At 36.1% G+C, this 14,221-nt stretch overlaps 1 protein-coding gene across 1 annotated transcript in view; it reads left to right on the top strand.

Annotated features, from left to right (window-relative positions):
- Positions 1-14,221, top strand: part of KIF13B (kinesin family member 13B) — a 331,605-nt gene that overhangs the window by 233,552 nt on the left and 83,832 nt on the right. Inside the window, exons 32-35 of the mRNA XM_077152891.1 lie at positions 4,734-4,826; positions 9,391-9,543; positions 10,347-10,424; positions 11,216-11,269. Coding sequence (XP_077009006.1) covers positions 4,734-4,826; positions 9,391-9,543; positions 10,347-10,424; positions 11,216-11,269 — 378 coding nt within the window. The remainder of the gene's footprint in view (positions 1-4,733; positions 4,827-9,390; positions 9,544-10,346; positions 10,425-11,215; positions 11,270-14,221) is intronic.

The raw sequence follows: 14,221 nt of genomic DNA, 5'->3' as shown, positions 1-14,221 counted from the left end.
CAAATTATGAAGGACCTTGGACAATATGAAAGATTTTTAGTGGAAAACGTCTAGATAATAATTTAAACTGTTTCTTTTATTGGTTTTGCAAATATAAGGATGTGCTGGTTTGAAATGATGTATGTACCCTAAAAAAGCCAGGTTTTAATCCTAATCCTATTTTGTAAAGTCAGCCGTTTCTCCTAATCCGCAGTCAGTGCTGTATGCTTGAAACTGTAATTAGATCATCTCCTTGGAGGTGTGATTTAATCAAGAGTGGTGGTTAAGCTGGATTAGGTAGAGGCATGTCTCCACCCATTTGGGTCGGTCTTGATTAGTTTCTAGAATCGTATAAGAGAGGAAACATTTTGGAGAATGAGAGCAATTCAGAGAGAGCAGAGCAGAATGGCATAGCCATGAGAAGCAGAGCCCACCAGCCAGTGACCTTTGGAGATGAAGAAGGAAAATGCCTCCCGGGGAGCTTCATGAAACAGGAAGCCAGGAGAAGAATCTAGCAGATGATGCCGTGTTCACCATGTGGCCTTCCAGATGAGAGAGGAAGCCTGACTGTGTTTACCATGTATGTGCCTTTCCAAATGAGAGAGAAACTCTGACTGTGTTTGCCATGTGCCCTTCCACTTGAGAGAGAAACCCTGAACTTCATCGGTCTTGTTGAATCATGGTATCTTTACCTGGATGCCTTAGATTGGACATTTCTATAGACTTACTTTAACTGGGACATTTTTTCAGCCTTAGAACTGTAAACTAGCAGCTTATTAAATTCCCCCTTTTAAAGGCCATTCTGTTTCTGGTATATTACATTCTGGCAGCTAGCAAGCTAGAACGGATTTTGATACCACGAGTGGGGTGCTGCTGCAGTTTGCAAATACCAAATATGTTGGAATGGCTTTTTAAATGAAAAAGGGGAAGATTTTGAAGGAGTTGTGAGGAGTTTGATAGAGAAGGCCTAGAATGCTTTGAAAAGACTGTTGGTAGAAATGTGAACTCTAAAGATACCTCTGACCAGGCTCTACACAGAAATGAGAAGTGTGTTATTGCAAATCGGAAGTAAAACGATCCTTGTTTTAAAATAGCAGAGAATCTGGCAAAATTGGCTGATGGCTTTGACTGGAAGGCAGAGTTTAAAAGCCATGAACTTGGATATTTAGTGGAAGAGATCTCTAAATTAAATGTGGAAAGCACAGCCTGGTTTCTCCTCACAGCTTCTAGTGAAATGCAACAGGAAAGAGATAAACTGAGAACTGAACTGTTGGGTACAAAGAAACCTACCAACTGATGTTCTGGAAAATTCTGGGCTTCTAGGAAGGGAGACCCCAGAGAAAAGTGCCTCACATGAGGTCTTGGCCAAATGTGAAACCAGTCAACCATTTCAGAGAAAGCCAGGATTGGACATGGAGTTATCCAGGAAGGATTTTTGGAAACTCCTTCTGTCTGATGGGCATGATCCAACATTACTGCATAGGAAGCCGACGAGAGTGCTTTGGGAACTGTACAAACAGAGCTGCAGTCTGAACTGGGGAGTTCAGAGAAGGGACACATTGGAGGAAAAATAACTTTAGAGGCAAAACCATGGAGGCTGAGGTCTGAAGTCAAGAAGCCTCAGGTCAGGAGAACAGACCCACCCAAGCCTGTGGAGAGGGTGAGTTTGCCCCAAAGGCAGAGGATGGGCCTTCCACCTTATTGCCACTTCAGGCCTTGAAGAGGGTGAAGCACATTCCTTGGGGTTTGGGGAGAGCTTGGTTGCACCACATGGAGGGGTTGAGTGTGTGCCCCGGAGATGGTTAGAGAGCCCAGGTATGGCCCCAATGCTTGGAGAGGGTGGAGCTGAGAAAAAGGTGGTCTCCCCAGTGACCCCCAAGGTTGCATTTGGAGAGAGGCAGGCCTCTGCATAGGCCTTTGGAAAGTGTGGGACTGCCACTTTCTAAAGCCCCGAAGATAAATGACTCTCAGATCTTGAAATCTAATGGACTTTCTAATGGACTTTGCCCTGCTGGTTTTCAAAACTGTATGGGTCCAGTGACCCCTCTGTTTCTTCCTCCCTATGGAAATGGGTACATGTATCCTATGAATGTTCCTCTTTTATATGTTGGCAGTAAATAACATGTTCTGGGTTTTACAGGTCCAGAGCCAGATGAAAATTTTGCCTTAGGACTGTCCATGTCTTTAACTAATTTTGATGAGACTGTGTACTGATTTTAATCATGTATTAATTTAGTATTTGAAATGTTACTGGAATGGTTTAATTCTGTTTGGAGTGAGTGTATTTTCTATACTGGAATAACATGTCTTTTTTAGGGTCTAGATGGTGGAATGTGCTGGTTTGAAATGATGTATGTACCCTAAAAAAGCCAAGTTTTAATCCTAATCCTATTTTGTAAAGTCAGCCATTTCTCCTAATCTGCAGTCAGTGTTGTATGCTTGAAACTGTAATTAGATCATCTCCTTGGAGGTGTGATTTAATCAAGAGTGATGGTTAAGCTGGATTAGGTAGAGGCATGTCTCCACCCATTTGGGTCGGTCTTGATTAGTTTCTGGAATCGTATAAGAGAGGAAACATTTTGGAGAATGAGAGCAATTCAGAGAGAGCAGAGCAGAATGGCATAGCCATGAGAAGCAGAGCCCACCAGCCAGTGACCTTTGGAGATGAAGAAGGAAAATGCCTCCCGGGGAGCTTCATGAAACAGGAAGCCAGGAGAAGAATCTAGCAGATGATGCCGTGTTCACCATGTGGCCTTCCAGATGAGAGAGGAAGCCTGACTGTGTTTACCATGTATGTGCCTTTCCAAATGAGAGAGAAACTCTGACTGTGTTTGCCATGTGCCCTTCCACTTGAGAGAGAAACCCTGAACTTCATCGGCCTTGTTGAATCATGGTATCTTTACCTGGATGCCTTAGATTGGACATTTCTATAGACTTGCTTTAACTGGGACATTTTTTCAGCCTTAGAACTGTAAACTAGCAGCTTATTAAATTCCCCTTTTTAAAAGCCATTCTGTTTCTGGTATATTACATTCTGGCCACTAGCAAACTAGAACAAAGGATTTGGGAGGTTGATTTCTTTTTTACTCTTACCTCACTTTTTGGAGAAATTCTGAATACACTACCTAAAACCAGTACAGATAAAAATAAATGTTTTTGTTGAAAAGAACACAGTCCTGGTTGACAGACTCCTAGATGTAATCTTCACCCCTAAGAATTAATCTTTAGTTCTAAATGTCACTTTGATATCAATCTTTGAAATGAAGACTGGCGTTAATGCTGTTAAAATTACGGCTCTTTAGCTTTGCAATCCAAATCAATAAAATCCAGGTCATTGGGTTAGCTATAGATGTATATGGTCTATCTCCCTTCACTGTCTCTGTTTCCCCTTTCTCGTAAGTCTGTAAGGGATTGAAAAGGACATGCCACTTGGGGGGGGGGGGTTTGTGAGTTATTTTCCATTTTAGAATTAGAGACTCTGGTTGCCAGGCTGTAGGACTTATCTGGCACAACTGCTGCCCCAAAAGAGTCATTAGCAGAAAGTCACCAAGTCCCTACTCTTTTTTTTTTTCTTTTTCCATTGCAGGACAAAGTTATTGCCAAATTTTATTCATTATTGAAATGATTTGGAAGTGTTTTACAGCATGCCATATTCCCTCCCAATTTCAGATATTTCATTCCTAAAAATTGCTTCTTTACAGCAAGAAAAGGTTCTTCTTTATGATGCTTCACTAATTCCTTGCATATAGAAAACAACCAAAAAAATAAGATAACAATAACTTCCACATCTCTCTCCACCATCCATTAGAAAAAGAAAAGCTGTAGTTATGCTTCCACCCATGTAACTGGCAGTGGCTCAGCATTGTGGTGTTAAAAGTCAAGAGAGTAAAGGAGTGAAATAAATGGTATCTTTATGTTCTGAGAGTCAAAAATCTTTTAAAATATTAACTAAATATCACTAAATAACAGAAAATGTTGTTACATATGTTTGTGAAATTATGTATTTGTAGAATCAATGATGCTGATTTTTCTTTTCTTTTTTTCCCCTGATTTTTCTTTTGTATTGGGAAAAAGCTTCAGTGTCAGTTAAATATTCTTTCTTCTTATCTTTATTCATCAACTGTATTCTGCCCTCATCCCTGCTCTCTTCAACCTCTACAGGATGTTCAGTCTTAGCAGCATTTTCAAGTGACTCATCTATGCATTAATTCAACAGTTCAATTCTTAACTGTGCAAAGAGCGCAGTCAGCATAAACAATGACCATGCACTCTTAAATCATTTGTCATAACGATCCTGCTTTTGTCGAGATTTTAATGCCTGAACTTGTCAATATTCATGGTACAAGATGTCCATTGTGCTGCAAAAAATGAAAGTGAAGGAGTCACCAGTCCTTGCTTACATCTTAGTTTAGAAGGTCATTTTATTGTGTAGGAGTCAACAGTCTTATATCTGTAGTATTTAAGCAGAGTTTAACTTGATGACTAGTGTCAGTTTTCAGAATTTGGGGTCTGCGTTTTTTTTATTGGGTGTAGGAACTGTCATGCACTGCAGGCATCTCCTAAATTGGTTTTGTATACAGAGATGAACTGGGGAAGCTGTATTTGTTGATTTGAATTTCTCTTACTTATATTGGAAAGATGCTCTTGCTTTCTTTTGGGTAGAATGAATGCAATATCCTTTATGGGTCTCTTTGTGAATGTAAGCATAATTTTTGAGCTAGGAAACTATTTCTCCTATTGTATTTTTTTCCTAGGGTTTTGCGCAGAGTCTCCTAAAAAAGATGTCTCATCGAAGTTCTATTCCTGGCTGTGGAGTCACTTTTGAAATTGTCTCCAATATTCCAGAGGTGAAGGATCATATGAAATTTACTAAAAATAAGCATTTAAAAAGAGCTAATTCTCAAGAAATATTTATTAAATGAAAATGTATATTTAGAAAAATAAATTTTAAAGTTCTGGTTTTCGTATTTTATTAAAGAAAAACATTCTTTTAAAAAGTAAATCACCACCTTTCTTAGAAGAAATAAGATGTGACAGTGTTGTAGCCCGCAAAGTGAGGCAACATAGCACAAAACTTAAATGCTTTATTTGGAGTCAAATAGATATCTTGTTTCTGTCACTTATTAGTGAACCAAAAGGTAACTTACTCTGAGCTTAAATTTTTTCATTAGTCAAAGGGTTTTTAAAATACCTTCCACACAGAGTTGTTTTTAAGGATTAAATGAGACAGTGTATATGAATTGTGCACATATGAAAAGTGCTATTATTACTATTATTATTGTTATTTGAGCTTTGAAGCTTAATAACTAATATTCCCCTCTTTCTGAGTTATTGTGATGTTCACAAAAGTCAGACAAATGGAACTCAAAATATCCCTCATAGAAGCTTCATGGAGGATGTGTCTTAGATGTGCCTCCTATCTTTAACCCCTGGATTAGATACTTATCCACCCAGTCACTGGCACAGCTGGAAAATGGAGGCTTCCCTTGCAGGGGCAGGCTGTTTCTTGCATGGTAAAGGAGAAGTGACAGTCTTAAGGAAAAGGCTCTGAAAATAAAAGAACCAACAGTTTCTTCTTTCATACTCACTATCAAAAAGACGGGATGAGCGAGAAATTAGAGACTGCACTTTCCTGGGGAGTGGAAAAAGGGAAATGTGAGACATGGGTGTGAACACTCCCTCCTAACCATGTCACCATCATCATCAATTCTTTTGGTTTGAGAGCTTGGTATTTGTTGACTGGTTCTGTTGACCATTTGAACAACAGGTGGATAATATATATTTTAATAGAGATGAGTTTCTAGAAAGGTGAAAAACAGATTACACAGTGCTTATTTTCTGTTTCAGTTCTCTTGCATTTTAAAACACTTTTCCCCCTCAATTTCCAATTTAAGTATTTTTTTTTAAATTGAGAAGTCTTCACACACATACATTCTATCCATGGTGTATAATCAGTGGCTCACAATATCATCGTATAGTTGTGTATTCATCACCATGATAATTTTTTAGATTTGTATCACTCTAGCAAAAGAAATAAAAAGAAAAACTCATACATGCCATATACCTTATCCTCTCTCTCATTGACCATAAGTATTTCCATCTACCCAATTTATTTTAGCCTTTGTACCCCCTATTATTTATTTTTTTTAAATCCATATTTTTTTGCTCATCTGTCCATACCCTAGACATAAAGAGCATCCGGCACAAGGTTTTCACAATCACACAATCACATTGTAAACCAAAGCTATTGTAAACCAAAGCTATAGGCTGAGCCCCCAATCTTGCAGTTTGCTTATATGAAACTTAACCCCACGAAGGATAGGTCAAGCCTACTTAAAGTTAGACCTAAGAGTCACCCCCAAGAGAACCTCTTTTGTTGCTCAGATGTGGCCTCTCTCTCCAGCCAACACAACAAGCAAACTCACCACCCTCCCCCTGTCTATGTGGGACATGACTCCCAGGGGTGTGGACCTTCCTGGCAACGTGGGACAGAAATCCTAGTATGAGCTGAGACTGAGCATCAAGGGATTGAGAAAACCCCTAGAATGGGCTGAGACTCAGCATCAAGGGATTGAGAAAACCTTCTCGACCAAAAGGGGGAAGAGCAAAATGAAGCAAAATAAAGTATCAATGGCTGAGAGATTCCAAACAGAGTCGAGAGGTTATCCTGGAGGTTATTCTTATGCATTAAATAGATATCACCTTGTTATTCAAGATGTAATGGAGAGGCTGGAGGGAACTACTTGAAAATGTAGAGCTGTGTTCTAGTAGACATGTTTCTTGAAGATGATTGTATAATGATATAACTTTCACCTTGTGACTGTGTGATTGTGAAAACCTTGTGTCTGATGCTCCTTTTATCTACCTTATCAACAGATGGGTAAAACATATGGAATAAAAATAAATAATAGGGGGAACAAATATTAAAATAAATTTATATTAAATGCTAGTGATCAATGAAGGGGAGAGGTAAGAGGTATGGTATGTATGAATTTTTTTCTGTTTTTTTTTTTTTTTATTTCTTTTTCTGAGTAGATGCAGATGTTCCAAGAAATGATCATGATGATGAATATGCAACTACGTGGTGACATTGTGAATTACTGATTATATATGTAGAATGGAATGATCAAAATTTAAGAATGTTTGTGTTTGTTTGGTGTTTTTTGGTATTTAAAAATTTTTTTTAATTAATTAAAAAATCAATTGGCAAAAAAAGAAGAGAAAGATTCTAGGCTACTGGAATACAGCTCAACATTAAGTACTTTTTTTCCTGGATCTTCAAACTGTTAGATTTTACATAGTAAAAATTAAATATTTGACTATTTAATTTGGAGCCTGCTGAACATTTCAAACATTAAGCTTGTTTTCAGAGTCAGACTAGTTATAAAATACTGGATCTGTAATAGATTACTCTGTATTGTTCATCCATTCTTGTTCCTAAGATGTAAAAAAAGTATACTTCTCTTTTTAGTCAAATTACTGGGTTTTTTTTTTCTGTGTATCAATATTTCTCTATGTTTTTCCACTTTTTTTTAGGATGGTAACACTGTAGAATAAATCATTTAAGTTGCAGTTGAAAAACAGTGACAACTACAGCGAACTCTCATCCTTTTTTTCTTTTCTCTCTTATTTGTTTTCCTTCAACTCCCTCCCTTCCTTCCTATTTGTGGTTTTCTTATCCTCTTTAAAAGTGTTTTTATTCTTCAGGTGATATGCTCTTCAAAGAAAAGGAATGTGGGGAAAACATAGTGTCATGTGATTGGAAAACCTGCTAATAATTAGCTAAGAATCCAAGTTGACAAATAGCATTTTAATATCAGTAAATCCTGCTGATAAAGGAAAAGAAAAGTGAAGCTTAAAGCTTATAGTATAAAGACTACACTTAGATATTTCTAGTTTATTTTTTATCTAAAAAAAAAAAGAACTCTTAATATATAAACTAGGTTTTGTCATGATAAAACCCCAGAAGCTTCTTTATATTCCTTATTACAGAAGATATTTAGAGGGTAATGGCAAAAAATGAAATGGTCATAAGCCAGAGAGCATCAAGAGGCAATTATTTTCCTCTCCTTATAAAATGAGGATATGCCTGTCTCTTCCTGACACCAAAAATATTTTATGTTGGATAATGAAAAGAATACTATACCAGGAGTCAGGAGACTTAAGTTCTCCTCCTGATTCTTGCTAGTTATGTGGCCATCTTCCTTTCCACTCATAAGGTGAGGATCATTTCTTCTTTTCAGGGTTATTACAAGTTTCAAGTATATTACTGTAGATGACAACAGTTTTCTAAACTTTAATCCTTTTTATGAATTTTTCCATATTTAAGACATTAAATTTTTCATTAACATCTTTGAAATTGGGATGTCTTCTAAATGGTGGATTCTTAAAGTTAATTGACAGATTTTTTTTTTATCTTAGTGGTATATAAGATAATATTTTGTCTTATAGTTGATGGCATCTTAAAATACAGTGGAATTGAAAGTATGTTATTTTTGACATTATTGAAACATTCACTAGTAAATAAAATACTTGATTTTCTCCAAGAAAAGTAATTTATTATGAACTAAGTTTGCTTGAGGTAATCAAATACATAAATAAAGATCTTACTTGATGTGTGAATATCCTGTTTATATGCATGGCCAACTCATGCCAGGAGTAGGGATAGGTTCTACCTCAAAGTATAGAGATTTTTCCTAGATGCGTCTCTTTGTTATGCTATGGGTCTTTGGTGATGCCATTCTGGAGGTGATGGCAGTTTTAGAAGCTGTCACATTTTGAATATGTAGTCCAGACTAGGTTACTTATTAGCAGGGGTTGGAACCTAGCCTATATTATCACTACTATTCTCCAAACCTGTACCTACTTTTAAGTAGGAAGGGGCTAGTGTTGTTTGGATCACACCCTTATCTAGCTAGTTGTTCTCCCCAGCTCCTCATTGTCTTTCTTGTCCCTCCAGAGTTCCAGAGTGGAAATATGTTCTTGAGGCATGGTTTTTATGGTGGTTATATTTCCAGTTAGTCTACAGAAGTCTTTCTCAAACAGTAATGTTTTTGTTTTATATTTCTAGTTAGTCTACAGAAGTCTTTCTCAAACAGCAATGTTTTTGTTTGCAGTGGAACTACAGTAGAAAATAGTCTTGTTGAAAATGTGTTGTAGTTCACCTAAGCTACGTTTAACCAGCCTTTTTAAGTAAACCTAGAAACCTAACCACCATTTATACCACCGTTTCTGTGGGAAAACAAATATGAGTTCCAAAGAGCTGAGTTTAAAATGGAATTAAGGAATATGTTTAATTTGTTAGCTCAGAACTGTATATGCATGTGTGTGTTCTTGTATAGACCAAGAAGCTTTTATAATGATTTCTGCTGTAAAGTTCTAAATTTTAATGTATAACATTCCATCCTACAGGATGCCCAGGGAGTAGAGGAACGAGAAGCATTAGCAAGAATGGCAGCTAATGTTGAAAATCCAACTTCTGCTGACTCAGAGGCTTGTATTGAAAAATACCTCAGAAGTGTGCTGGCTGTAGAAAACCTTCTGACTTTAGATCGTCTTCGACAGGTCAGCCAGAAGAACTGGTGACCGTAATACTAACCCAGCTTAATTCTTTGGCATTCTATAGTTACAGTATTGTTATAACTAAACCTTTAAAGAATTTAAGTGAAACATATTAATTTAGATTAAATATGTTGCCTGTAAAATCTTCATATATATAAAAGCTACAATCGGAAAGTTATTTTTTCAGGACACTAAATGGTGTCTAGTTGCCTTGAGGTAATGCAAGAATATATTTAATTCTTGCTGGGTAATTAAATTATTTTAAAAATTCCTTTATATTGGACAATATCATTCTGAGAACATATATAGTAATGAGGCAGAATGGGCCCTTCTTTGCCTAACTGAACATGCCTGCTGCATCCTTAGAGTGCATTTCTAGAAGGAAATAATAGGAATGTCAGCAGTTAATCAAAGCCTTAGAGAAAACCTAAACCTCGTTTTACCTAGCAGCATTGAGACTTTTTTTTTAAACCAATGTTACTAGTAAAAAATTTAAGTAAATGGTCTGATTTTCACTATCTTTCTTGGGCTCCTGAGATTAACTTCCAGCATCAAGGGGCAGGCAGTGGGTAGCACAATATAAGAAAAAAATTATCTAGGTAACCTGTCAACTACCTAATTAACTGAATATTATAGAGTGAGTGTATTTAGTTCATTGAGTCTTGTGAAATAACAGTCATTATTTATAAAACTAGGAAAATATATGCATAGATGGCAGATCAAAGCCTGCTTTTAACTTAGATAGTATTGCTTTTAGGGTATGTCTCTAATTTTTATTTTTGTTCTGTATATTGTCTTCTTCCCAGGAAGTTTCAGTGAAGGAGCAATTAACAGGAAAAGGGAAGTTAAGTAGGAGAAGTATTAGCTCTCCAAATGTGAACAGAGTAAGTACGTAGAATCACACTTCTTTACTCTGCTTGATGTCTCCTCTTTACTAGGATAACTCTTCCCCATCCTTTAAATTTCATCTTAGATATCATTTCCTTCTATAAATTAATGTTCTGGTCCTAATTTAATCATTGAGAAATCTGTAGTAGGGATCACCAGTCCAAACAAGTAGCATAAGTAACTAAAATCTATTAAGTTTGTTTTGTAATGGTGTCTTAGGTTTGCTATTTTTAAGCATTGAAATAATTTTACATGCATATTAAACAATAGAAATAATTCATCATCAATAAATTTTTTTGTGGCCCTATTAATTTATCTCTCTTTTCCTCACTCTGGATAATGATGTAGATATGAGAAATATTACTCCTTTGTCTTAACTTTACATGAAGAAAGACTGTAGTGCAAGCACCGTAGTTAACAGTAACTGACCCATAGCTTTAGTGTTGGAGAGATAATAATGAGTGGTAGGAAGCATATGAAACTGGAGAGCACATCTGGCCTTCGAATTACCTAGTTCCAGGGAGTTGTTGTCAGGCTTCATTGTTAGCTGAATATCTTTATTTTACATAAATCTCCATTTAAAAATTATTGGTAACATATAAATTAAAAAAAAAAAGTGCCTGACAGTGTCCCAAAAGCCACTAGCTTGCAACCTCGGTCTAGATGTTCTCTCTGCTTATCATCCAATGTTAAAATTTTGTTGATTTTGTTTTCAGAGCCTTGCATTTCTTGGAACATAGATTAATGTGAATAAGGGATTAAACACCACTTTTTATTTCTGCTTTAGTTATCTGGAAGCCGACAAGATATTACTCCATCAAACAGTCTAGGCAACAATAAGGTAAGCAATTACAATTGTTTTCTACCTGTTTTAGACCTTTGTCTCTTCTTTTTTTAATTTCCTTCTCTGAAATATCACACTTTATTTCTCTATATAAAAATTTCTCTTTTCTGCACTTATGAAGTTAGTAGGAAAGTGTTCATATCTTTTTATCTGCCATTAATTTAAGATAGGAAGGTTTTAATAGGGTTTCTTATGATAGGTACTAAAAAACAATTTTTTTGCTAAAATTCATATTTGTCTAAAATATTCTTCATATTTGTAACAGAAAAGGAACTTCAGATCAGATTTTTAGTAGTAAAACATTGATTTTTACTACTAAAATGATTAAAAATACACAAAGAATAAGATTATGCCTAAGAGAATATTATTTGTTAGAAGAAAGAAAAAAATAAGAAATAGAAATTTTGTTCTTTGGAATTTGTTCATTCACTAGTTAGTGTAGCTTTTCCCATTTAACATATATTTGTGCATAGATAATTCATTGTTATTTACTTAGAAATAGAGCACTCCTTCAAGCAGTTGTAACTGGATGCCACATGCCACAGCTTTATGCCTGCCATTTTTTTTCAATATTTTTATTGACGAATTTTCACACACATACAGTGCATACATGGTGTATAATCAGTGGCTCACAATATCATCAAATAGTTGTCTATTCATCACCATGATCATTTTTAGAACATTTGCATCACACCAGAAAAAGAAATAAAAAGAAAAAAGAAAAAGCTCATATCCCATACCCTTACCTCTCCCTCTCATTGACTGCTAGTTTGTAATCTGCCCAATTTATTTTACCCTTTATTTCCCATATTATTTATTTGTTTTTATCTTTATTTTTTAACTCATCTGTTCATACCCTGGATAAAAGGAGCATAAGACACAAGGTTTTCTCAATCACACAGTTACATTGTAAAAGTTATATCGTTTTTAGACACATTTGTCTAAAAAATCAAGGCTATTGGAATACAGTTCAACAGTTTCAGTTACTTCCCTCCAGCCACAGCATAACACCGTAAACTAAAAAGAAATAGCTATACAATACATAAGAATAGCCTCCAGGATAACCTCTCAACTCTTTTTGAAATCTCTTAGCCACTGAAACTTTATTGCCTTATTTCACTGTTCCCCATTTTGGTCAAGAAGGCTTTCTCAATCCCATGATGTCAGGTCCCAGCAAATCTTGAAAGTTCTGTCCCACATTACCTGGGAGATTTACATCCTGGGAGTCATGTCCCATGTGGGAGAGAGGGCATTGAGTTCACCTGCTGAGTTGGTTTAGAGAGAGAGGCCACATCTGAACAATAGAGGTTCTCTAGGGGTGACTCTTAGGCATAATTTTAAGTAGGCTTAGCCTATCCTTTGCAGGAATAAGTTTCATAGGGGCGAACCCTAAGATTGAGGGCTTGGTCTATTGATTTAGTTATCCCCACTGCTTGTGAGAATATCAGAAATTTTCTAAATAAGGAAGTTGAATATTTCTTCTTTTCTCCCTAGTCCCCCAAGGGGACCTTGTAAATACTTCTTTATTTACTGCCCAAATTACTCTTGGATGTATCGGGGCATCATACTAACTTGGATAAGCCAACAAAATCTCATATCCTATTAAAGATTGCTGTACTTATGGTGTTCAACTGAACTGACTACACAAGTTAAATTAGGTAATGTGCTACCCAAAATATACTTAATAAATATAAAAATGTAAATGTATAAATTAGGTTTTTTTTGAATTGGGGAATGGAGAATGAAGACCAGGTAGGAGAAAGGACTCAGCAGGAGGAGATGTAGAGGAAGAAAGATACAAATATGTAAAGGAAATAGAATCTGTAGAATTTAGTGGACATTAAAAGTGAGATTAGGATGGGAGTAGACTACGGTGATATCTGAGTTTCTGGATGACAGTATAATTCACTGAGAGATAAACTGTAGGAGAAGCAAGTTTGAAGAAGAAAATGGTTAAATTCAATTTTCAACATGATGAATTAAAGTAACTATGCTAGTTTAATGGTCTTGCTTGTCAAGGTTGAAGCCTGTGGTGAAAGATTTGGGGAGCCAGAGGTGATTGTTGAAAACCGTGTGAGGGAACCATAACATTTAAGGCCAAGTGTGGGAGGAGAAACTAGCAAAAGAGGCTGAGGAGTAGTCAGAAGAAAAAAAAGATCAGGAGAATGCCTGTTTTATAAACTGGGGGAGAAGAATGTTTTAAGGACTCCTCCAGATTCTTCAAAGTAAGGTGAAGGCTAGAGAGACTATTTTGGATGTGACAGTGAATAAGTCAGATTCAGAATTTACCCAGAGATACAATATTAAATGAGTTCAGAAAACATGCATTTTTGTTAGTGTACTGGAACTTACCCTGTCAAAATTACCTGTCTTAGTAATTTTGATTTCTTGGGATCCTTGAGTAACTTAGAGAAAATGGGATAATTTATATGCTCTCAGATTTTGTTGATATCATGATGCCATCACAGTAACAAGGAGATAGAGATCTCTACTCCATTTCAATTCTAATTTTGAGATATAATTAAATACCTCAAAAAAGTAGGATACCCTTTCGTAATATTGTAGCAGTTCACAGTTCTTCTCGAACTTCGACCTTTCTTGCCCCTCCCCATTCATAACATTTCCTGTCTTCTGACAAACAGAGAAGTTATTATCAGGAAAAACAGAAGATGCCAGCTCAACAATCTAACTTTGCTCCCAGTTCAACCTTGGAAGTATCATTTTATCTTCCTTTAAGTTCCCAGCATCTTTAGACATATACCCATGATCCCTGAAAGGTTACCAGATAGATCTCAGCTGTAGTCAGCATCTTGTCACCAAGGGGTATCATTTTCATTCTCCCTTGTATACAGATAACCAGGCGAAATGAATATCAAAAGTACAGATTTTTTTTGCTTTGCAACTAGAGGAAGAGCAAAGGAGAAATGTTCTAAGACAGATTCTTGTGGG

This window comes from Tamandua tetradactyla, chromosome 3, assembly GCF_023851605.1.
Source record: "Tamandua tetradactyla isolate mTamTet1 chromosome 3, mTamTet1.pri, whole genome shotgun sequence".
Taxonomy (NCBI): Eukaryota; Metazoa; Chordata; class Mammalia; order Pilosa; family Myrmecophagidae; genus Tamandua; species Tamandua tetradactyla.
The sequence above is the reverse complement of the archived record's forward strand: the minus strand, read 5'-3'. Positions and strand labels throughout refer to the sequence as shown.